Raw genomic sequence first — 24,212 nt, forward strand, 5'->3', positions numbered from 1 at the left:
GGGTCAGAGGCATTTGGTAACTTGGAAGTGCCGCCGTCCTTATGGATGGTTGGTTGGCGCGAGCTCTGATGTAGATGACCTCCGCAACTCGGGCGCCCTATCCAAGAACTTTATTCAAGTCATCGTGATGACCTGGTGACTCCGTGGATAAGTTGGATGACCTTGGACGAAGTGGAGTTCAGACGTCTGTTTTCAAAATATCTGGTTCTGAGAGAACGTTCAATCCGGGGGGACTCGACTTTGGAACGGAAGTGACGGGGATGTGCCGACAGCAGTTCGAATCTAGGTGTCTTTCGGTGAGAGCCTAGACACCAAAAAAGGGGGTCTTTTGGTGAGAAGGCTGGTTAACACCGCAAAACCTCGTCTACACGCATACGCATATAGAGTGCTTCTGATGAAAGCTAAATTATTCCAGGCGCCATTATGGAATTAGAGCAAATAAATTACAGATCCAAGCATATACAAACATTGTAAGACCAATCTATTGTATTGGTATATTTACGCATGTTACGTATTTTAAATTTCATCAAAACACTATAATATGCTTACGAGGTTTTACGGTATGTTACCAAAAAACGGGTTTTTTCCGTAATACTGTGAAAATATTTTAGTCAAAATATAAAAATTGATACAAAATTGTCAAACATCATCAAAATTTAAAGTTTTTTGAACAATTGGAAGAAAAATAATGAAAAAACGGGGTCATTCGGTGAGAGATTATCAGAAATTTGTCCAAAAATCTTGAAAAAAGGGGGTCTTTTGGTGACAGGAAAACAAAAAAGAGGTCATAGGGTGAGAGGGAGTTCAGTAAAACAAAAAAGGGGCCATTGGGTGAGCGGGATTTCAAAAATGGGAGTCAATGTGGCCACACATCCCCGTCACCCATTTTTAGTGAGTGCATCCCCGGGCGTTCAGTGCTTCTGATGTATTGTGATATGTCCCTAGCACGGAATCATATACACTGGACCAATGACGTCCTGTTTCTCTGTTTTGTCTTTTGATCCCACTCAAAATTGATGCAATGTCCTAGTTGAACTTTATTCTAAACGGAAAGGTTTCTATACAAAAACGATTCTCTTATAAACCATCATGCGCACAGTTTCCACTTCGATACACCTGAGCACACATTTTCGTCCAAGATCTCTCAAGCAAGCAGTGAATTGTCTCCGCACAGTCTCTGATTACACTTCACGGTTGAGTACATAGCAATGTAAGAGCTGTGGAGCTTCTAGCTGAAAAATGGGCCTCTTTGATTGGTTTTTGTCGAAACCTCAAGTGTTCCCTTCATCCAATCAAGAATTTTTTTTATATCAAACGAAAACTAACACTTCCCCCCAAAACACTTTTCGTCACTAGGTCAACAGATAACGCAATTCAATGTCATAGCAAGGTGAATGTGGAAAATCTGTTGAAAACTACCTATCCAAGCACATTTTTTGACCAAAATGAAGGTTTTAAAAGTCAAAACCTCTGTTCCTTACAATATTTTTCAAATTTTATATCATTAAATGAAATGGCCCCTTATATTTTCCATAAAAGTGTCACTAGAATGAGCAATGGCCAATTCTCTTTAAATTGCAAATCTTGTGCAAAAAGTTACTATTTTTGCCTGTTTTGTCATACGGTTGTAAATTCAATGAACTATGACTTTGCTAAAGAGCGCTTACAAATTAATATGAACCTGTACCTTAACCACTTGTTAACAATGTTTCCACTCTGTAGCGTTTTGGGGTACGTGGGGTTCGTGGAGTGACTGCAACACAGAATGTGGCTGGGGAACTCAAACAAGAACAAGAACGTGTGAGATGCAGGGCACTGGTTCATGTCCCGGATCAGCTAGTGAATCTACATCATGTATTTTACGTGAGTATTCCACGCAACATATGAGCTATAAGCCATCGTATTAATCTAATTATTGGGAACTTTTAAGAAGATCGTAGTTCACTTCATTACGGCACAGTACAAACTAGAAACAAAATTTGTTTTTAATTAAATGAATAGTAAATATAGATTATTTTGAACATTTTTTCATAGTGAATGTTCACTTTCTCTGAATAGTGATCTCTTCTAACTGCAACGAATTCGTACAATTATTATACCCGAATGTATAATACCTGAATATGGTTAAATATCACTAATTTGAGCTAGACAGTGCTTGAAAAAAGAAAAAAGAGAGGGACTATTTTCTTGAACATGTTGAATGGTATCTGAAAAAAGGTGCTCAAAAATCACTGAAAAAAACCAAGCTGTATTGCCAAAATATGCCAATTTCAGAGTAACCTGCAGAAATGACATGTTTTCTGCCAATATTTTGCAGTTTTGATAAAAAGTTCCGCCAAATTAATCCGCTGCACATCGATTTCCCCCACTCAGGCTGTGTACTCCCATTTAGTCCCAAAAACAAAAGAAGAAAAACAAGCTCAGGTCATCATAATTTGAAATTTTTGGGGATTCAACTTCATATGCTCTAGTTGATAATAATGTCCTTTTCACTGTGAGAGTTAAATGTATGAGCAAATCGTGCTTGAAGTTACCTATATGTGATGCGATCAAGCAAAATCAGGGAATAACTCGGGAATATTGATTTTGAGATATAGCCAAAGAAAGAAAATAATTATTTCCTTTAAGTTTCCTGTTGTTTTGGAAACTCTTTAATTACTCTTATCTTTGGAAACGGTTGTTCAATTTCAATGGGGTTTTCTGCAAAATGCAGCTTTATAGATGCTTTTGACTATCCTATAAGAAACTGAAAATTTGATATTTTCGAGTTCCGACTGATTTTGCTTGATCGCATCACATATTTCAAATGAAACTGTGTTATATAAACGAATCCAATTTCACGCATTCCTACACCTCAATGGCAGCCATATCTGGGTCCCCGTTGGCTTCATCCCACCTAAAATGTAAAATGATGAGGCCTTAACGGGAATTTTAAACTGCATTCCATCACCCGTGTTGCACGTAGACAAAAGAATGATGAACGTTTATAACATAATAATACAATATAAAATAGATTTTAAGCGGCTTTAATCCACCCAATTAGGCAGTCACAACACCAGTTTGGTGCGAAGGGGGACCCAGTAATGGCCGAAAGAATTCTGACCATCACTTGGCTCGTTGGATTCGTCTATAGAATTAGTGGTATTGAACCATAATAATAGCCCAATAATACATTATAAGGGAGTGTTCATAAATACTTGAAAAATAGGGAGATCAAAAAAAATTGGGTCCTAAAGAGGGGATCAAAAAAATTCTATTCTTAATAGGACCTTAATAAAATGTTATGGTAAAATAAAATAAAATGTATAATATGAGTACATATTATACATTTTATTTCAAGCTTCAAATCAACAAAATTTGCGCACTTTAAAATTAAAATGTAACACTATAACTCCAATGTATAATAACGCCAAATGGTCATTTTAGCTAATGAGTTAATAAAATATATTTTTGGTTTGTTTTGTAGGACATGAAGGTGGGAGGCGGGATTAAAAAATAGACCATAAAAAGTGGGATAAAATATTCAGGGGATCTAACCTTTTTTGATGTCAGAGGTTCCAACTTTTCCAACCCTGCCACCAAAGTATTTATGAACACTCGATAAGAGCAGAGACACTTTAATACACTTTGCAATTAAAACAAACGAGGAACCTTTATATAACTTTTTCAGGAGACTGGTGTCGAAAGAATGGACGTTGCGGACCTTCTTATCCATCTGATAATGGTCAAGAGGCTAAATGTGTTGGTCATTGTTGTTCAACCCGTTCTTGGTGTGGGTCAGGGTCTCATTGCACCTCGCTGTTGTACAAAGATTATAGATGTTGCACTGGACTCACTTGTACTGGACCGTGTTGAAGGAATTTGATGTAAAGTTGTCGGAACGCAGGCACCAAAGTGTTTATTTGATCATTTTACATGCGTAGTTTCTGCAATCTGTATTATGTTAAGCACCCCCATACATACACAAAACGTTGCGTGATGCCTGGTCACACATGTATGCAGTACTTCAGGACATGGTCGCAATTCACGAAAACTACGATTCACCATAATTCTTTAATGAACTCAGAAGAGAGATTGCGATGTTCCATACGCGGTACGTGCGTTCATGTATCGCATGAGGCTGTACATACTCAAACAACGATTTTAAGTACGGCGTTTGACCCTCAAAATTTGGTCACAAGAGGGCGACAAACAGGGTTTCTTTTAATTTAGTCTGATTATAAAATAGGACTATAAACTTGTCGCTTAAAATTAATTGTTTTTAGTGCTTGCCGAATGTTATGATGTAAAAAAAACTCGAAAATATTTCGGTGGATGAAGGACCACTACATGCATAATCATGACTTTGTTCTCAAATTGGTTATTTTTTGTGGTGATAATTAGTCGCGTTACATAAACTATCGTTACGTCGACGCCGTAAAAAACTGTCAATTTCAATGTCCACCATGGGTATATTATATACTCCGCAGCATCAAAGATTTAAATCGCAATCTCTTTTTCATATGGCCGATCTCACACGCATGTCAATGGACAATCTGTACGTATGAACCGCACGTATGAACCAAGTCAAATTTCCACACCTCACTGTTGCTTTATTGTTATGATTGCTTATAAACAAAAGGATCATATGAATTGTTAGACATTCCTTCGTATGTTTAATATTCTTGATGTTGTCCACACGTTCATTTCATACGTGCAAAATGTTCAAAACTGGCTAAATAAGCAACCTTGCTCCGTCAAAGGAGAATGGTTTTGAAGGACCCAATACACACATAATTTTTTATGTACACGTAACACATTGTGTCAATACGGTCGTATTGGCACGGTAAATACTGTGCTGGGATGGATATTCTGTATTACAGCATACGTATGGTCACGGTGTACCCTGTTGTCAAAATACCACGTACTTAAGTACAGTAAATAATAGCGCCCTCTGTTGGTCATAATTCACTTTAGTACGTATTTTCAACGTAGTGAATAAATATTTGAGGTAATATGCGACCCCATATACGTACTAAAGTGAATTATGACCAACAGAGGGAGTTATTACTGTACGTGGTATTTTGACAACGGGGTACACCATGACCATACGTATGCTGTAATACACAATATCATCCCAGCACAGTATTTACCGTGCCAATACGACCGTATTGACACAATGTGTTACGTGTACATTATGAAAATTATGTGTGTATCGGGTGTTTTGAATATATAGATAGAATATATATATATCCATATACCGTGATCGTACACGGGCGTACGATCACGGTATATGGAAATCGCAACCTCTCTATTAACCATCACCATCATTGGCATTATTGAAACCACCCAGATATTCTAAATGATTCTTTATAATCAATTACATTGAGGCGAATGTTCACGCCGCAGCGGTGATATGAACTGCTCACCGTCGGCATTGGACAAAGACTGCGTCACATTATACAACACAAATAATTACGTGTCGCTCGTTTAAGAAAAAAAATTATGTTACATAATTAGGCTATGTAAAAGCGTGCTTTGTATGGTTATTGTGTATTTTACATTTTACAGTTTCAAAATACTGTGTACGATTTACCTAAATTTAGTACACTAGCAGGATTGCATAATAATGAAGTAATTTAAAGTGTTTGTTCAATTTTATTTTTACATAAATGATGTACATATTTATTCCTACATAATGTTTTCTCTGTGTATCATTGACCAAATTACGATATGATAGTATGCATCAATAAACATGATTGTGTATTATGCATGCTTGGAGGTTAATGACTACTACGCATCAGTTGTTTTGAGGATATTGTGAAATATCTAAACATTTTCGTTTTTGGGAACTAAAGAATATCAAGTTCTTCAGGGATGCCCCGCTTTGTATGTTCCACTTAGTCCCACAGTCAAATACAATGAAATTAAGAATTCCAAAATTTGATTTAAAAAAAATAAGAATATCATCTGTAAAGGCTAATTAAAAAACATGCCTGGCGACTTGTTCCGGGTTTTGTTGGAGCTGGTCACATAATTATATGGAAGCCAATTCTATACTGACCGACCCTTGTACAATATTCTTATTAATTTATTTTTTTTAAATTCTGAAAATGTATTGATCTTCCATTGTACTCTCAGTCACGTATTTCCCCTTGACATGAACATTTGTCATCTAATACTCCTGTCAGACTTTCACGCCGCTTGCCGCAGCGGCGTGACGTATCAGCCAATGAAAAACCTTGATTGATTGTGTGATTTTGTCTGAAATGCTCGCTAGCGGCAAGCGGCATAATAATATGAAACGGCATAAGAGCAAAACGACCTTTGCTTCATCAACATCCAACTATAAATAATTTAAAGAAGACGTCGATTAACATCAATATATAATAGCAGCTCGATATACGAGTTAAGTAGAATAATAATGTACCTTTCAGATTACCATTGTCATTTGGCGTTTTTTGTTTTCAATGTGAGCGTGTAAGTAATTTATTTGAGAGAAATATATAGACTTATGTTATGATCTAGATTGTAAGCAGAATGGAAAGCATGTCAACTAGTCCTATATTGCTTGTCATTTTAGGAGGTAAGTTATATTTTGAAAGATTCATAGTTTTAATACAACTGTTGAATCGAATAGCTAATTATCGATTATGTGAGCCTATTGTAGTCTATTGTTTCAAAAGAGCGGGGTGACACCTCCAGACAAACAACAGTCATATTTGTCTATTTTGTAGCCAATGGTACTACACCCCCTGATCAATTTTGTGACTAGTTTTCCATTTTTCTCAAAAAATAACTACACACTGGTAACAAAAGTAATGTATATTATAGGGCAAGGAATCCAATTACTTCACTGAAATTTCAGTGATTCAAGACAAGTGGTTCATTAAGAAATGAGGTACATTCTAGCGGTACCTCTTTTCTTATCATAAATAACATACCGCCTGTCCTGAGTCACTGAAATCCCAGTGTAGTTATAAGTGGATTCCTTGCCCCTATAATATACATAACTTTTGTTACCAGTGCAATTATTTTTTTTTTAAAATGCAAAAATAGTCACAAATTTATCAAGGGGTGTAGTACCACCTTAACTAAAAAAACTGTAGTTGGCTATATGGGAATATATCTACTGAAACATACTATAAAAGGGGGTGCTAGAATCACAAAATACTTCTTTTAGTTCAATGATATATCAAAACAAACAAAAGTCATGGGTGTTTTTCCCTTCCCGAGAAAAATCATGGGGCGGGTGTGACACCCCTTATATAAAGCTTTAGGATTTCCTTTATAAACATCTCAAAAAGTAACTATCCCCCCTTAAATAATGGCCATTATTAAAAAAGGGGCTAGTGTATTACAAATCTGTAAAATGCGTTGGAAGCAGATTTAATTTCTGCGCACTTCGACACCTCATTTGATACGATAGCTCAGAAAACAATAAAACGCCGGTCAATTTAATGTAGTGAGGTCTAGATTTTAAAGTTGCACTTACATACAAATTTTTACAATACAAAAACACTCAGATATCATTACACAGATTTCCTTTCATTACACTGAATGCAAAATCAATAGAATTTACTGCAACTTTCAAATCTTGGGCTACATTGATTTAAATGTACGCTGTGACGTCAATATTTAGTCAATTGCTACAAATGAGGTATTAAAATGTGCAGAAATAAATTCTGCTTCCAACGCATTTTACAGATTTGTAATATAATCACCTGTTTTTGAACAATGGTTATTATTTAAGGGGGGGGGGGGGTAGTTACTTTTTTGAGATGTTTAGAACCCATGTTAATATTACTGTGTCAGCTTTATTTGTCTCAATATTTGAGTGCAATAACCGATAGGTCGTGCTCCCTTAAGCCTTTAAGGGAGTACTACACCCCTGACCAATTTTGTGCCTATTTTTGCATTTTTCTCAAAAATTACAGCACATTGGTGACAAGTAAGATATGTTTATTATAGGGACAAGGACCACAACTACTGTACTGAAAATTCAGCAACTCAAAGCAAGTAGTTATTGATTTATTGATCAAATATTGGTTTTCCTCATTTTTGACTGTAACTCCACAACTGTTGTCTGTGCTGAAATAGAATTTCCAGTGCAGTAGTTGTAGTCCTTGCCCCTATAATATACATATCTTACTTGTCCCCAATGCGCTATAGTTTTTGAGAAAAATGCAAAAATAGGCACAAAATTGGTCAAGGGTGTAGTACCCCCTTAAAGCGATACAGAAAAGCTTGCTTGGTTTTCATAAACAGTAGCAACAAGGGGGCAAAACTGCCGAGTCATTCCGCTGACCAGGATGCTTGCGCAATTTTGATACTGAAAGGCCCAAAATATGGTTAGTTTTAAGTCTAAATCAGGTCTGAATTTCTCTCATACTTGTCCCCCTTTCCCAGCTCGGTACGCTTCTCACAAGTAACCAAGATGTATTAATTTAATGTTGCGTGTGTATTTATGTATACATGTATTTAGGCTCCTAAGGTGGTACTACACCCCCTGATTTCTGACTAATTTAGCATTTTTCTCAAAAAATAACTAAAAGTTATGTATATTATAGAGGCAAGGAATCCAATTACTTCACTGAAATTTCAATGATTCAAGACAAGTGGTTCATTATATATATGTTAAGAAATGAGGTACATTCTAGCGATACCTCTTATCATGAATAACGTACCGCTTGTCTTGAGTCAGAGTGTAGCAATTTCAGTGTAGCAACTGGATTCCCCTTGCCCCTATAATATACATAACCTTTGTTACCAGTGTGTTGTTATTTTTTGAGAAAAATGCAAAAATAGTCACAAATTTATCAAGGGGTAGTACCACCTTAAATCAGGAAGATTCCACGCTGTATTCTTTTTGTGTAATTCTTATTGCCATGAGTTTATAAATTGTTTTTTGAGAGAGAAGAAAATGCATTATTGTATAATGTCACAGTCTGTACATATTTAGGCTCTTAAAAATCAAGAGGATTCCACGTTATATTCTTATATTGTATAATGTATTTATGAAATCTCCAGAGTAGTCAAGGACATTTATTTACCTTGATTATTTTAAAGCATTGTAGGCATATTTGTGAACTCGATTTTGTCAGTCAGAAAAGGCGCGTACTCCTAAGACAACGCTAAACGCAAGTAATGCTTTGTGATTGATTAACTATTAATGAAACAAGAGTGCATAAATAATGCAGTCATAACTTCAAAGCAGTCGCACTAACCTTTAATTAATAATAAATAATTCTACGATTCCAGTGCTTCTTTTTTTTTAAAGGACAAGGCTCTTAACTGATTTTAAAATTCGTATTTTCATTAACCACATTATAAATAATTGATAGTGTGTACTCTTTGTATGGTAGTACTACGATTTGTTGTTTTGCCGTTTGATAAAAGCTGGATTTGGTATTGAAAAAGCATTTAAATAAGATATAGAAGAAGGGAGCAAGAAGAAGATATCAGTTTAAAATGGGTTGACGAGTGAACCAAAAGAGTGAATATTTATGTGATCAAAAACTAGTAAAAATCACTCCAAAAGAGTAACACTTTCACTCTAAAAGAGTTAATTTAACTCCAAAGAGTAAAAAAAATCGTTCCAAAAGAATGACATCTGCACTCTTCAAAGGACCACTCCAAAAAGAGCTGTCTCTCTCATGACTCCTTAATTAGAGAGTGGTCATTTAATTCTTTTGGAATGATTTTGCACTTTTGGAGCTATGAAATTCACTCCTTTTAGAATTTCACTCTTTTGAAGAGTGAATTTCACTCTAAAAGAGTGATACTTTAGGAAGCCACGAGAGGGATAACTCTTTTTTGAATGATCCTTTAAATGGCTCCTTAGAAAAGTGAAAAAGTCACTCTTTTGGAGTGAAATGCACTCTTTCGGGAGTGAAAATTGCACTCTTTTTGAGTAATTTTCACTCCTTTTGGAGTGAATAAATACTCCGTCTTTTAGTTCACTCTTTTACATTTCTGGTTATATCAAACGCTGGAAATTACAAAATGAATACTGCATGTACGTAATTAATTTACATACTCACATGCCGGCAATTCAGTCGTTACACAAGGGAATGTGATTTATTATTTGTGCCACAGCTCATGCTGACCGATAGAGATCGATAAAGCGGTTACTACTTGGCTTGATAGATTTGAGACTATTGCACTCCGCGCCCGTGCAATAGTCCATTTTCCATTGCACTCACGCGAGGCTACCATAGCAACGCTACAGACGGGAGCGTATAGCGGGCACGGTGATCACCTCGACTCGCCAATTATAGGTGTTGATATCGCTTTTAAATTAAATACAGTTTGTAATATTTATTTAACTTATTCTGTTTTCCTGGTGATTTACAAAATTAAGTGGAAGAAAAAGAATTTTTATATGAGTTATATAAAACAAATAATTTAATGTTTTTATTCGTTCAATGGAAAGAGTATTTTCATTCGGTGAAATTTGAACAGTTCCATTCAGCGAGGCTTTCCATTCAACTCGGCAAAGCCTCATTGAATGGAACAGTCCATATTTTACCTCATGAAAATATTCTTACCATTGTATTCATAAACATTCAATATTTGTATAATAGTTCAATAGTTGCAAGCCTTATACCTTTTAGTTTCAACTTTGAACAGAAATTTCTTGTATATTTTATCGCAGTTTTATACATAAGCTCATCAAAAGGCCACGTATGTTTGCTGATAAAAAGACCCAACCACGCAGGTGAATCTCAATGGTCTCTTCCACGCAAAGAACGCTGTTATTGTCAGCGCGTGGTAGCGCCTGTTATTTTAAGTGACTGTAGGAATGAGAACCCAGTGAATGAGACTCTTGACAGCTTGTGGTATACCAATGATTCCGTTCCTCTAGTCTTCAGAGATAATTGGACGGTTAAAAAACTGGATGAGTTATTAGAAAGAACTGGCTTTTGTGGTAAGTTTATATAATTAATACTCAATAAACAGGGCCGGGGTTATCTTTTTGGGGCCCTGTGCCAGGCCAAATTTGGGAAGGCATGTGCACGCAAGTGGCCAAGTTTTGGGTTTATACAAATAGGGGCCTACTATAGACGAATCCGACGAGCCACATTCCTACACCTCATTGACGGCCATAGCTGGGGCCATCCATCCATTTATGTGACGCCAGTATCATAGGCGTGCAGTGTTTACCGCTTCCATGACGCGGCGCAAGTGCTACGTGCTCCGATGCGCTCACGATAGTGAGCGTCTTGGATCGCAATCCAAACGAACTAAGCTAGTTTGGCGCCATATAAAATCGACATGGCAGCGGAATTTAGAGGGCGACGAGCATATTTTGTTTTGATTTTACCAGGACATTTGCGTGAGAAAAATGTCAATTTCAGACTATTTTAGCCCAAAATGAAGGTGAATTTTACTATAAAAAGGGCCAGTGCCATATTTTGGTCCAAAACATTGTGTTTTCAGGCTAAAAAGGAACATACAAATGTTGGGGCTCTGAGCCCGGGCCCATCTGGTCCAATGGTAAATCCGGCCCTATCAATAAAGGCGGGTGACCCAAGGAAATGTGGTTGATTGTGTGTGGGAACGCTAAAATTGAGTGTCATTGCCTCTGAAAAGCATCTTTCCGGGCAAAAATTTGCCCAATTTATGAATAGGCATAAAGGCCTGGTTCGCAATTCTATGGAAATTTCACATTATGCAGAATCCATATACGATTGTTTCGCACATGAACGATTAGGTCGAAAGAGCGGTATTGTATCAATTCTATGATTGCACACATACGCAGACATGACAAGTGATGAGTACAGCCTACTTGTAGTGTAGTACAATACATTAAAAAAGGGTAAAAGTGCGTGGTAGTTGCTTTATTACTCAATACATGCATGTTTCTTTATGGCATGAAAATACTCAAAATGCTCTTTCAGAGACACCCTGCAGTAAATTCCAAGTGTCCAACAAAGAAAACAATCATGACTATTGAGTGACAGCAGCATTAAAATTTCATGACAATGTTCAAAATTCATCAACTACAAATAAATGTAAATATTCTTTGGTGTTTATTTGCCATTTTGCGATTTTTTTTAAAGATTATGTTACTTAACCGCCGATATCAAGGCATTGATTCATTCCAGTTGTACTACTTTTCTACCAAATACAGATATTGATGAGTGTGCTTCTACCCCTTGTCAGAACGGAGGGACATGTTACGATAAAATTGATGGTTACGTCTGCACATGCGCAAGAGGATTTCAAGGCGTCGTCTGTGAAATCGGTATATTGTTTAGGTTTCTCAGTAGATGTTATTTTCTGTACCTTATCACACACACAAAACCTTGTGTACATGACACAGAACATTGTTATTTCCATAATATTACTTCTGGGCTTTAATATAATTTTCATTTTCTGATTAGATACGGAAAATCCAGCAATTTTCAACATACCAGCAAACATTACACAAAGCACAGACACTGGTGCGTCCGGTGCTACAGTTTGGTGGACGGAGCCAACTGCGTCAGACAACTCACTATCTCAAACACTGACCTCTACTCATAACTCTGGATCGATGTTTCCGTTGGGTCTTACCATTGTAAAATACACGTCAATGGACTCGGCGGGAAATTTTGTGGAGGAGATATTTAGCGTGACTGTGAAAGGTACACCAATGTGTGACATTTAGTATGCATAATCTTAATGCTTTAGATATCGGCATGATTATGTTGTTTGTTCAGTTTTGATATGGAGCTAAACTTATACGAAATCCACTAGCCAGTTATTTGGTTTTAGAAATCATCCATATACATGGCCAATGGATCTCAAAGTTTCACGGGGAAAGACTCGCTGAATACTCGAACAGAAATAGACGGATAACAAAATATACCTTCACAATAATCTTTAATTCCGCATCATCAAATCAACAAAGTATCACAACATAATATAGATTACGGATTGAGTACGCTTGCGGTCCGTCTCCTTCAATAACTGGCTATCGACTACACAAGGTCGGAGGCGAGCGTGATTGATGATAGAAAAACCGCGCAGCGATATATTTAAATAGCCTAAGTGAAAAATAGAAAGAAAATAGCGCCATAACAGTTTGCTCTGGCAGTCTCGGTTGCTTATTTAGGGACGTGTTCCGCTGGCTTTTGCTGGCTAGCCGGTGATCGACAAGCGGATGAGGTTTGAAGCTATACCATAGTTGATTATACATTACATGTAATCATTTGTTCGTTCCTCAGGCATTATATACAACTTTCATTTATTTTTTACAGATAATGAGAGTCCAATTATTCATAATATACCAAGTGATATCACTGCATACACTTTAGACGGGGCACCAACGGCGTCTGTTACCTGGACGGAGCCCTACGTAATAGATAATTCTGGACTTCCAACTACCCTGGTATCTTCTCACAATTCTGGAACATTGTTTGCAGTTGGCACAACAACAGTGACGTATACGGCGACCGATAGTGCTGACAATATCGCTACTGCTGATTTTGGAATAACAGTCATACAACGTAAGATGATCAATAGAAAATCTCTTGACCTCAATACAAATTTTTACCTCCGAAATTGTAAGCTGTTGTTACTACAGCCATGACAGCTGGACATCTGGTGTCGTGTAACATGATGTTCGAGTCATGAACCTTAGGTAACTTATAGTGCCCCCTTTCTTTTTCAGAGATACTTCAATAGTTGGTACGTGCCCTGTTAGATGGCCTCCGTAATTCCTCTCTAGCTCTCAAACATGTCAAAGTGTCAGGCTCCCTGTCCAAGATTTTAACATTGTCCAAGTCAACGTGATGGCCTGGTGACTCTGTTACCATGTTGGAAGACGTGGAGCTGTAACGTCTGTACTCAAGACATCTGGTTCTAACATGTCTAAGAGAACAATGTATTATTGTGATTGAAATATAAAAAGTAATCCCGCCCGGGAATCGAACCCTGGACCTCAGGTTTACGAGACCTGTGCCGTAACCACTTGTTAATATTTCTATTCTGTAGCATTTTGGGGCACATGGGGTTCGTGGAGTGACTGTAACACAGAATGTGGCTGGGGAACTCAAACAAGAACAAGAACGTGTGAGATGCAGGGCACTGGTTCATGTCCTGGATCAGCTAGTGAATCTACATCATGTATTCTACGTGAGTATCCCCACAAAAATATGAACAAAGGTGTTGCTCTAATCGTTGGAAGTGTTGAGAATATCCTAGTTCACTTCATGACGTTAAGCATGTTTACACCCTAGAAATAAAATTCGTTTTCGAAGAAATGAATAGTACAGTAATGTGGATTATGTTCACCTTTTACTAGTGATTATTCACCTTCTCATACAGTAATTCGAAATAACGATATCATACGAACTATATATAAACGCTAAATAATTTAGATGCATTTGTAGGATTGTAGATTATAAAAAATATACATTCGCCCTTTGAACGGATCCGCCAACGACCAAAACGAGGTTTCTTTCTGCAAATGCATGCGCAAAAATGTGCATTTTTGTTTCTCGCGCTTTTTTCAACGCATAAGCGGTAATTAAATCATGCGTTTGACAGGCGTACGCACACACTGCACACACTTTGCGAGTAGAACCTCGTTCTGAGATGACCGTACGATTGGCGAATAGTCGAGAGCGAAAGGCACTTTAATACACTTTGCAATTAAAACAAAATAATGATGAACATTTATTATTTCTTTTCAGGAGATTGGTGTCGAGCAGATGGACGTTGCGGACCTTCTTATCCATCTGTAAATGGTCAAGAAGGTAGATGTATTGCCATGTGTTGTTCAACTGTCGCATGGTGTGGGCAAACCAGTACACATTGCAGCTTTCAGCTGCACAGAGATTATAGATGTTGTACTGGACTCACTTGTCCTGGACCGTGTTGAAGAAATTTGATGTAAAGTTGACGGAACGTCGACACCAAAGTCATAGAAGTGTTTATTTGATCATTACTGAGTTTCTGCAAGGTTAAACACTAAGCACATACAGGAAAGCTTGCGTACATCACCCACACCCCCACCCCGTACCACCCTGACACAGAAACGTGCAGATATTGTATATGATTTGAGAAAGAATATTTGGATCAGCGCCTGATCTCTTCTAGACCATCACTCGAAACGTTATTAGGTGTGGTTATAAGCATTTTTGATGCACTGCGCTTGGATCGCTATACACTCATACACTAATAATAAAAACAAACCTTATAAGCATGTAATAACTATTAATGTTCTGCTATAATGAAAGACAGTGACAAAAATACTAGAAAAAAAAAATACAGAAAATGTCGTACTGCGCAGGTCAGCAACCAATGACGGCGCGCTTTTGCCCTTCGTCAGACGCGATTTAGTCTTTTTATCTCAGTCTTTCATTATATCTAGATGATTGAACTCTGATTCTAACCGTCAGAAACAAAATGGCGGATTTCAATGTCATTAGTGTTTATCATAATTCAGTTGCACACTATTACATTAAAAATTGAGCTTTACAACGTCTTTGTTTTATCAATATTACTCTACGGAGCAGAACCCTGGATATTGAAAAGAGAGGATAAAAATCGACTGCTCACTTTCGAGATGATGTGCCTTAGGAAGATAATGGGAGTAACACGGAGACACAGGATCCGAAACGCCACCCTCCGCAAAACCCTGGGAGTTGAGTTTTCCATCTTGGACAGAATAACATGGAAGAGAATGTATTATTTTGGCCACATCCAGAGAATGCCTCCCTCACGCCTTCCCAAGATGGCCTTTGAATGTCACATCCAGGGAGTCAGACCTAGAGTTAGACCACCAAAGAGGTGGAGAGACTGCCTACTAGCTGACCATGCTGACTGCAAAAGAGCCAACATAAACTCCATAGTAAATGCCAACCGTACAGCGGAAGACAGAACAGTTTCGCGGGACACTGTGATGCGGATGCCACCATTCCCCAGTTGGAGTGAACGGCATAGGTTAAGGACATTAAAAATGCATTAATTTTTTTTAGATTTTAGAAATAAAGTTTGTCTCTATCAGATAGACGATAGAGTTCGTTAATAAACAAGGTGGGTTATACAGTAGTCTGCACACAAGAATAGTGAAAAACTTGTATATCTTTTTTGTATATTTATGTATACTTGATAGTATTGTGAAAAATCTAAACAATTTCCTTTTGGAACTAAAGAATATTCTTTAGGGCTGCCATGTGTAGCTGCCGTGTGTTAAATGAGTACAGTATACTATGGGGGACATTGCAAAGTGTTCAGAGGGCAGCTATTTGCGCTTACCCACTTCTGGGACTACTTAGTGCCACAGTTTAAAAGCTGCCATGTGTAGCTGTCATGTGTTAACTGTTTACAATATACTATGGGGGACATTGCAAATTGTTCACAGGGCAGCTTTTTGCACTTACCTACTTCTGTGGTGACAGCTTAGTGCCAGAAGTGGGTATGTGGAATAGCTGCCATGTGTTAAACGAGTAGATATACTGTGGGGAAATTACTAAATGGAAACAGGGCAGCAATTTGCACTTATCTACTTCTGTGACTACTTAGTGCAAGAAGTGGGTAAGTGAAATAGCTGTTATGTTTAACTGCAATGTGTAAAAATAATGAGTACAACATAATGAGGAGGATTGCCAAATGTTCACAGGGCAGCTATTTGTACTTATCCACTTCTGTCACTGCTTAGTGCCAGAAATGGGTAAGGCGAAATAGCTGCCATGCGTTAGATGAGTACAATACACTGTATGTAAATTCCCAAATGTTCACAGGGGGCAGCAATTTGCACTTACCCACTTCCGGCGCTATAAAGCAGTCCATATTTTACCCCTGGTGGGTTCAGTCTTCACTGACAATGTGTACGCATGATGGTTCCAATTAGGGGTACTTTTCAAGAAATGTCCGCGGAATTTTCGAGGACAAAATTGTTCGCGATTGTCCAAATTAGGGGTGTTTTGGAGCAAAATTGTCCTTGAAATGAAAAATAGGGTATATTTCTAGGACTTTCGTCTGTGTTTTACCGTTACAGTTTTTGTTATTGTCCTCATTTCCTCGTGAAATAGGGGTAAAAATTCAAAAGCGTCCTTAAATGTTAAAAATAGGGGTATTTATTTCGAAAAAATGTCCTTGATTCCTCGTGATAAAGGGGGGGAAATGAAAATGCGTCCTCAAAATGATAAAAATAGGGGAGGTATTTGGGGCAAATTTTCCTTGATTTCGCGCAAAATAGGGGGTAAAATTGCTGCAAATGTCCTCGATTCCTCGTGAAATAAGGGTCATTTTTAAATCCTGGAACGGTCATACGTCCTACCTTTAAATACAAACTGAACCCGCCGGGATTTTACCAACGTTTAGCTTAAATGTGGTTCTAGCATGACACATGATACCGACTGTTAACATTGGACGACTAATTGCCTCAGCCGAAGGTCACTTTCTAGAAAGCTGGAGCTGGACTGAACATGATGTAATTCCAAGGCCCATGTAGATCCAAGGCCCACAGAAGTGCTGAACCTGCAAAAACAACAATGATCAATGGGAATACAAAAGTGCACTAGAACGAGTGATGAAAATCACTGCATATAAGCAGATACGATAAACCAAACAACCAATGTAGGTACAAAAACAGGCAAAGTTCGATGGCCAAAAATTGCCACAAAAGTGTCAGGAAAACAGTACACTGGAAGTGACGAAAATCACTGTGCACATAGCAGTCAAACAACACCAAACAGAAAAAAACCCACAACCGACGTTTCGAGCAGATAAACTGCTCTTCTTCAGGGACAGACAACAAAATATAGAACAAACAACAAGAACTATATACTGTAGTTTAAAAACAAATTCAAGTCAAAAATTGAAGGCAAGTTCAAATTGAACTAAGTAGTAAACAAGACAGCAAACTCAGAGCAAAATAAGCTGTGTCTTCACTTAATGGGAGCGAGTTCAGTAGTGAACTGAAAGGTTGATTTGAGAAAGTGATGTGATGTAGCACGAAACGTCATTTTAGGTATATATTTAAGGGATCTGGAATGAGCGTTTTAGCGTTTCGACAGTATTTATTGTGGGACATGAGAGCACATCAGATATATCGAAATGCATTCTGAATACGAAGAATGTCTTTCTGATATCAAATAATTTTCATTTTTTGAAATTCACGATATAATACAAATTTTATGACAAATTATTAAAATTTGATATTTTTCATATTTTTGTTATATAACAGTCCTCGAAGTAAATTTAATAAATCTAATGATATATTCTTAATATAAAGTGTATGTAGCTGGGAGGTAAAGCCGACGATCAATTGAACATTTTGACTTTTCATATTGAAGATATGGATTTTTTTCCCAAAAAGACCTAATTTGTTTTGGTGTTTTGGGAAAAAAATCCATATCTTCAATACGAAAGGTCAAAATTTTCAATTGATCGTCGGCTTTTCATCCCACCTACATACACTTTAAGTATAAACAGGAAAGTTGAAAATCATCAGATTTATAAAGTTTACTTCGAGTACTGTTAAATATCAAAAATATCAATTTTAATGATTTGCCATAAAATGTGTATTACATTGCGAATTTCAAAAAATCAAAATTATTTGATATCAGAAGGACATTCTTCGTATTCAGAATGCAATTCGATATGTCTGATGTGCTCTAATGTCCCACAATAAATACTGTCCAAACGTTCATACCCCGTCCCTTAACATCATTTTACCAAATACTCAATTGGATTTGTTTACATGAAATTTTACAAATTATATCTATTGACAATCCTGCCCGGACAATCCTGATGAACTTATTTAGTTAATCTGTTGAAGAACTTCTACACTTTATGCTTGTATACTTTACTTATGGAAGTTCTAATGTACTTGGTCAAAAACAACTTATCGCGAAACCAGTAACATGTGTTTTAGGTGGGTTAGATGTTAAGAATTGGTAGATATTCTGCTGTAAATTTAGGGATTAGGTTCTAAACAAAGTTTAATATGTACTATATAGAAAATAGAGTGTTGCCATAAGAAGAGAATTAGAATTTTCATCACAAATTGTCAACATTAATTTTGAATTATTTCTCCCAATAAGACTGATTAACCGAATATAAATCTATAATAATTATGATATATATACTGGGCATCGACAAAGGTGGAATGGAGGACATTGACAATCGTGATTCTTTTCTTTTTTTTTTGGCATGAATGTTCAAGAGATCAATGTATATAAAATGACACCAGGTGGCATCAATATTCCTAATGGCTAAAATAACAAAAACGTAACTCGGATTCTTAATTATCTACTGTTTTTAATAAATTAAATCGCATCGTTCCATATCTTAAAACCATAGCAACCGCCAAAATTATGAAAATTGCTAGTCATTATGAAAAAGTAACATATATCTAGTTTTCAACATTAAACAAGCACTGCAACGTCGTACTTAAATAAAGGATAAAATTGGGAGTCGTATTTTCGGCTCTTTTTATGACGCTCGCACTGTGTGGAAATTGAAAAATAGAATTGAAAGTTATAATGGACTTAAACGTTTCTTTAATTCTAACAATCATCATTGGTAAGTTTGTATCTTATTAAAAAACTTTTTCTTCGTTCAGTTAGTCTCATGCAGAAATTATAAATAACACCCGTTATGTGCTTAAAACTGATAAACGTAAATATCCAGAGAAAATACCTTCCTGGATAGGTAGTTGTTAGTCTCAGTTTCAAGCCAAAAAGGCAATCGTCAGACGACACGGTGAAATGCTTTAGTGGGACTACCATCTCTTGGGAATGTGAATAAATCGAGGGTTGACAAACAGAAGGCCTTAACTCAAAAAGTGCCTTTTTGAGAAAAATGAGTAAAAATAATATTTTGCATTGAAATGTGACCAAGTATTATTGTGCTATAGATGCAATAGGAAGTTGATTGAGTTAAGGCTTTATGATTTTAAGAATCTGTGGGTATTACAGATTATTTTGGTACCAAAATCTCAAAATGCCCAAAAGTGAGTTAAGGCCTTCTGTTTGTCAACCCTCGAAATATACATTCCATGGTGTCAACACAGCCAAAGTCTATTTCATGATTTTATATCATCCAGCAAATCAATAAAATACGTAAGTACACTTATATTTTCAAAATACTTTTCTCCAATAGTTTATTTTTAGCGACAGGAAATCATTAAGGGATCGGATACCAACGTTTGAACGGTATTTTTGTGGGACATTGCATTGTGTCCTTCTGACATCAAATAAGTTTGAAGTTTTTTGAAAAATGGCAAATTATCAAAATTTCTATTTCTTTAAACTTTGATATTTTACAGTCCTCGAAATAAACTTTAGAAATCTAAAGATATGTACTTAAAGTGTAAATAGCTGGGAGGTAAAACCGTCCATTATATGAACCTTTTGATCATCCGTATTGAAGATACACAGTTGTTCCTCCCCCCTAGACCTAAAAATTTAAGGTTGAGGTCAAAACCATTTACCCTAAAATGGCGTAAAAATTTAAGGTTGTAGTCGAAATCCTTTACCATTATAGCTTCTAAATCGACTTTGAACTGAATTTTTTTTATTATCGCAGTGTTTCCCATAAACTCATCAAAAGGTCACGTATGTTTTCTGATAAAAAGACACAACCAAACCGGTGAATTGCAATGGTCTCTTTCACGCAAAGAACGCTGTTATTGTCAAGGTGTGGTAGCGCCTGATATTTTAAGTGACTGTAGAAATGACAACCCTGACAGTTTTTGGTATACCAATGATCCCGGTCCTCTAGTCTTCAGAGATAATTGGACGGTTGAAAGACTGGATGAGTTATTGGAAAGAACTGGGTTATGTGGTAAGTTTATTCAATTTTTTATTTTTATTTATATCATTCGGCCGAAGCCAGGCTAAACCCAATAGTGCTCAGAGGCTACTAAATTCAAGGGATGCCTCCAGATATGACGGGACAGGGATATGGGAAGAGGTCCGATTTTAGAAGCAGGAGGAAAACCGGAGCACCCGGAGAAAAACCTGCGAGGACGAGCATGGATCGGCAACCAAACTCACATGTGGCACCGCGGGGAATTGAACCCGGGCCACAGTGGTGAGAAGACCACTGCACTAACCCGCAATTAGTGCTCACCAAGGAGGTTAATAGCTATCTAGGCGACAACCCGTCAGCTTTATCGTAATGATAACAGCTGTTAATGCATTGATATGTCTTGACATAAAAAAATGTAACTTTACACCTGCTGTTTGTGGAAGTAGCGTTGGGCATATCCATCTTTTAACGGCCCGTGACCCGATCGACCGCACCCCCGATTTACCTTATTGTAAGCGATGAGATATCATATAAATATGTCATATTATTCTTATTATCTTCCTGAAATTTCATGTTCCAAATTAATGTATTTCCGAAGAAATTCTTATTTTAAAAAAATGTAAAATTTTGGGGTCCACAGTCGTTTACAATGGAAATATGCTCCAATTTTAATCAAACTGGTCTCAAATCGTTCCCTTGAGAAAAGTTGCATTTCTTGGATTTTTTACATAGGTAACGTCACAAAATAGGTCAAGGTCAACAGGGCTCAATGGAATTCGATCATCTTTGTCATGTTACCAAGGTAACAATCCACCTGAGATATGGCAAACTATTCTTTTTAAAATATTTCTGCAAGCGGAGCAATATGAAACCATTTGTATCAAAATGAGAGCATTTTTCAATTTTTGTCCCCCTGTGCAATCCAAATTTCGACAGTTGACCTTTTCCGCCATAACTCAAAATTGAAATTTGAAATTTTGTGACTAATTTTGCATTTTTCTCAAAAAGTAACTGCTCACTGGTAACAAAAGTTATATACATGTAGGTATATTAGGGGCAAGGAATCCAATTACTTCACTGAAATTTCAGTGATTCAAGACAAGTGGTTTAAGAAATGAGGTACATTCTAGCGGTACCTCTTTTCTTATCATAAATAACGTACTGCTTGTCTTGAGTCACTGAAATTCCAGTGTAGTAACTGGATTACTCGCCCCTATAATATACATAACTTTTAATTATCTGTGTGTTATTATTTTTTTTTTTTATTTCAATAGTCACAAATTTATCAAGAGGTGTAGTACCACCTTAAAGAAAATGTCTAAAATGGTTAAAATGAAGAGTCATTATAATAGGATATAAATGTTGTAATATTGTCAATGTTACAGGAAAAACAGTACGGAAATTAATATATTGAACACAATTTCCACCAGGTTCGCCGTCGCAAATAATAAAGGAGACAAATAAAAAAAAGTGACTCCCGGAATGGAACCCACGACCTCAGGTTTATGAGACCTGGGCCTTAAACACTTGTTAAAATGTTCTCTTTCAATAGTGATTTGGGGCACATGGGGTTCGTGGAGCAACTGTAACGCAGGGTGTGGCTGGGGAACTCGAACAAGAACCAGAACCTGTGAAAAGCATGGCCCTGGTTCGTGTCCCGGATCAGTTAGTAAAGATAGTGAATCATCATCGTGTATTCTACGTGAGTATTCCCCACAAAATATGAAGAAGCCAATTTATTGCTGTAATCGTTGGAATTTATAAGAATGATCATAATTTGCTTCATAACGGTACATGTACAAATTAGAAACAACACTCGTTTTCAAAGAAAATGATAGTAACATGGATTATGTTGTTCTCCTTTTACTAGTGATTATTCATCTACTTATAGATCGCTTGACATCATTGTTTATCAAAAAAGGCGAGGGACTGGTCTATCGATACGCTTGAACGAACCACTACACTGCTCAATGGCTTTCTTGTACTATATGAAACGTGGTGGGCGATTTAAAATGCACATGCCCTGAGCAAACTACGATGCGTACGCACACTGCAGGGCAAAGAAAAATGGAAATTGCCATTATTCGAGCGCATACTGCCGGGCAATGACGTAACAATTCTTGTTGTTGCGCAGTGCGCGGCTCTGACGGATACTTGCGCGTTATACATTTCCATATAATAATTGTTATTTTTATGTCAAGTGGTCTATAGAGATTTGAACTGATTTCGTAGGGGGGTTGGGTGGAGAGAGGTGGGTATACTCGTAAACGAGAAGCAATCTTTATCGAAGAACCTTTATTATAACTTTTCAGGAGACTGGTGTCGTGCCGATAAACATTGTGGACCTTCTTATCACTCTGCCAATGGTCAAGAAGCCAAATGTCCTGCAGCATGTTGCTCAACACGCTCATGGTGTGGGCAAACCAATGACCATTGCGGCTACCAGCTGTACAGAGATTATAGATGTTGTACTGGACTCACTTGTTCTGGGCCGTGTTGAAGACATTTGATGTAAAGTTGCGGAACTCCAGCACCAAAGTCATAGTAGTGTTTAATTGATAAATATTACTGAGTTTCTGCACCCCAAACATACACAAAAGCTTGCGTACATCACCACACCCCAACATACACATACCCCGCCACAGAAAGGTACAGCAATTCAAAACCTGAGCGCAAGAAGACCGTAAGTCCACTTGCGCTCAGGTCTTCAATTATTGTTTATCATTATTCATTTGCACACTATTACACTAAAATGCATTACCTTTTTTTAGATTTTAAAAATAAAGTTAGTCTCTATCAAATAGACACAATAATACGACGATAGAACACGTCAATCAACACGAATACGGCGGGTTATAGTTTTCACAAACAATGGCATTTAATTTACCAACGTTTAGCTCAAAAATGGTTCCAGCATGACACATGTTACCAACTGTCCACATTTGACGACTAATTGCCTCAAACGAAGGTCACATTCTGGAAAGCTGGAGCGGGACTGAACAAAGTCATTATGATGTAACTGATTCCTATCTGAGGTATCATTCGTGCACAACTGCACGGAATTAGCCTAGCCAAGAAATATTATATTGATTGATTATACAGTTTTAAAGTTCGGAATGAAGTCTTTACTCTAGTGTGACCATAGACTGTAGTGTGTCTCATGTACCCTCATGAATATCTTACGTCAAGAGGACTGAACCCTATTTGGGTCATCATGGTCATACTGCTCCTGGTCATATGACAAACTGGTAAACATGATCGTCATGGTCATCTCAGGGACAGGAAAAGAATTCTTTGGAAGTAAACTGTCAAGACGCATTGGAATTATTTGTAACGTAAGTCGTGCTCACACGGTCGGACTTAAGTCACTTATTACCGGTAATAAGTCACTATTACCGGCTATAAGTCGCTTATTACCGGTAATAACTCACTTATATCCGACCGTGTGAACACGAATGTATTGTTATTTTATTTAATTT

General features: G+C 37.1%; 3 protein-coding genes across 3 annotated transcripts; all 3 read left to right on the top strand.

Annotated features, from left to right (window-relative positions):
• Nucleotides 1-10,800: 10,800 nt before the first annotated feature.
• Nucleotides 10,801-16,005, top strand: LOC140167288 (hyalin-like). Its single transcript, XM_072190619.1, has 6 exons — nt 10,801-10,909; nt 12,116-12,229; nt 12,369-12,611; nt 13,227-13,475; nt 13,963-14,103; nt 14,664-16,005. Exons 3-6 carry the CDS (start codon nt 12,521-12,523, stop codon nt 14,849-14,851), a joined length of 669 nt encoding a protein of 222 aa, XP_072046720.1. The 5' UTR covers nt 10,801-10,909; nt 12,116-12,229; nt 12,369-12,520; the 3' UTR covers nt 14,852-16,005.
• Nucleotides 15,560-15,940, top strand: LOC140167669 (uncharacterized). Its single transcript, XM_072190968.1, has one exon. The coding sequence runs from the start codon at nt 15,560-15,562 to the stop codon at nt 15,938-15,940; it is 381 nt and encodes a 126-aa protein (XP_072047069.1).
• Nucleotides 16,006-19,365: 3,360 nt separating the features above from the next.
• LOC140167289 (uncharacterized) lies at nt 19,366-23,741 on the top strand. Its single transcript, XM_072190620.1, has 4 exons — nt 19,366-19,503; nt 20,509-20,766; nt 22,286-22,435; nt 23,046-23,741. The coding sequence occupies exons 1-4, from the start codon at nt 19,464-19,466 to the stop codon at nt 23,231-23,233; spliced, it is 636 nt and encodes a 211-aa protein (XP_072046721.1). The 5' UTR covers nt 19,366-19,463; the 3' UTR covers nt 23,234-23,741.
• Nucleotides 23,742-24,212: the final 471 nt, after the last annotated feature.

Source organism: Amphiura filiformis, chromosome 13 (genome assembly GCF_039555335.1).
Source record: "Amphiura filiformis chromosome 13, Afil_fr2py, whole genome shotgun sequence".
Taxonomy (NCBI): domain Eukaryota; kingdom Metazoa; phylum Echinodermata; class Ophiuroidea; order Amphilepidida; family Amphiuridae; genus Amphiura; species Amphiura filiformis.

Bases quoted from the DNA above. Each gene is read 5' to 3' on its own strand.
- LOC140167288 (XM_072190619.1), top strand. From the start codon at position 12,521: ATGTTTCCGTTGGGTCTTACCATTGTAAAATACACGTCAATGGACTCG. The intron at 13,476-13,962 runs GTAAGATGATCA...TCTATTCTGTAG, and splicing joins TGGAATAACAGTCATACAAC to CATTTTGGGGCACATGGGGT. The intron at 14,104-14,663 runs GTGAGTATCCCC...ATTTCTTTTCAG, and splicing joins ATCTACATCATGTATTCTAC to GAGATTGGTGTCGAGCAGAT.
- LOC140167669 (XM_072190968.1), top strand. From the start codon at position 15,560: ATGGGAGTAACACGGAGACACAGGATCCGAAACGCCACCCTCCGCAAA.
- LOC140167289 (XM_072190620.1), top strand. From the start codon at position 19,464: ATGGACTTAAACGTTTCTTTAATTCTAACAATCATCATTG. The intron at 19,504-20,508 runs GTAAGTTTGTAT...TTATTATCGCAG, and splicing joins AATTCTAACAATCATCATTG to TGTTTCCCATAAACTCATCA. The intron at 22,436-23,045 runs GTGAGTATTCCC...ATAACTTTTCAG, and splicing joins ATCATCATCGTGTATTCTAC to GAGACTGGTGTCGTGCCGAT.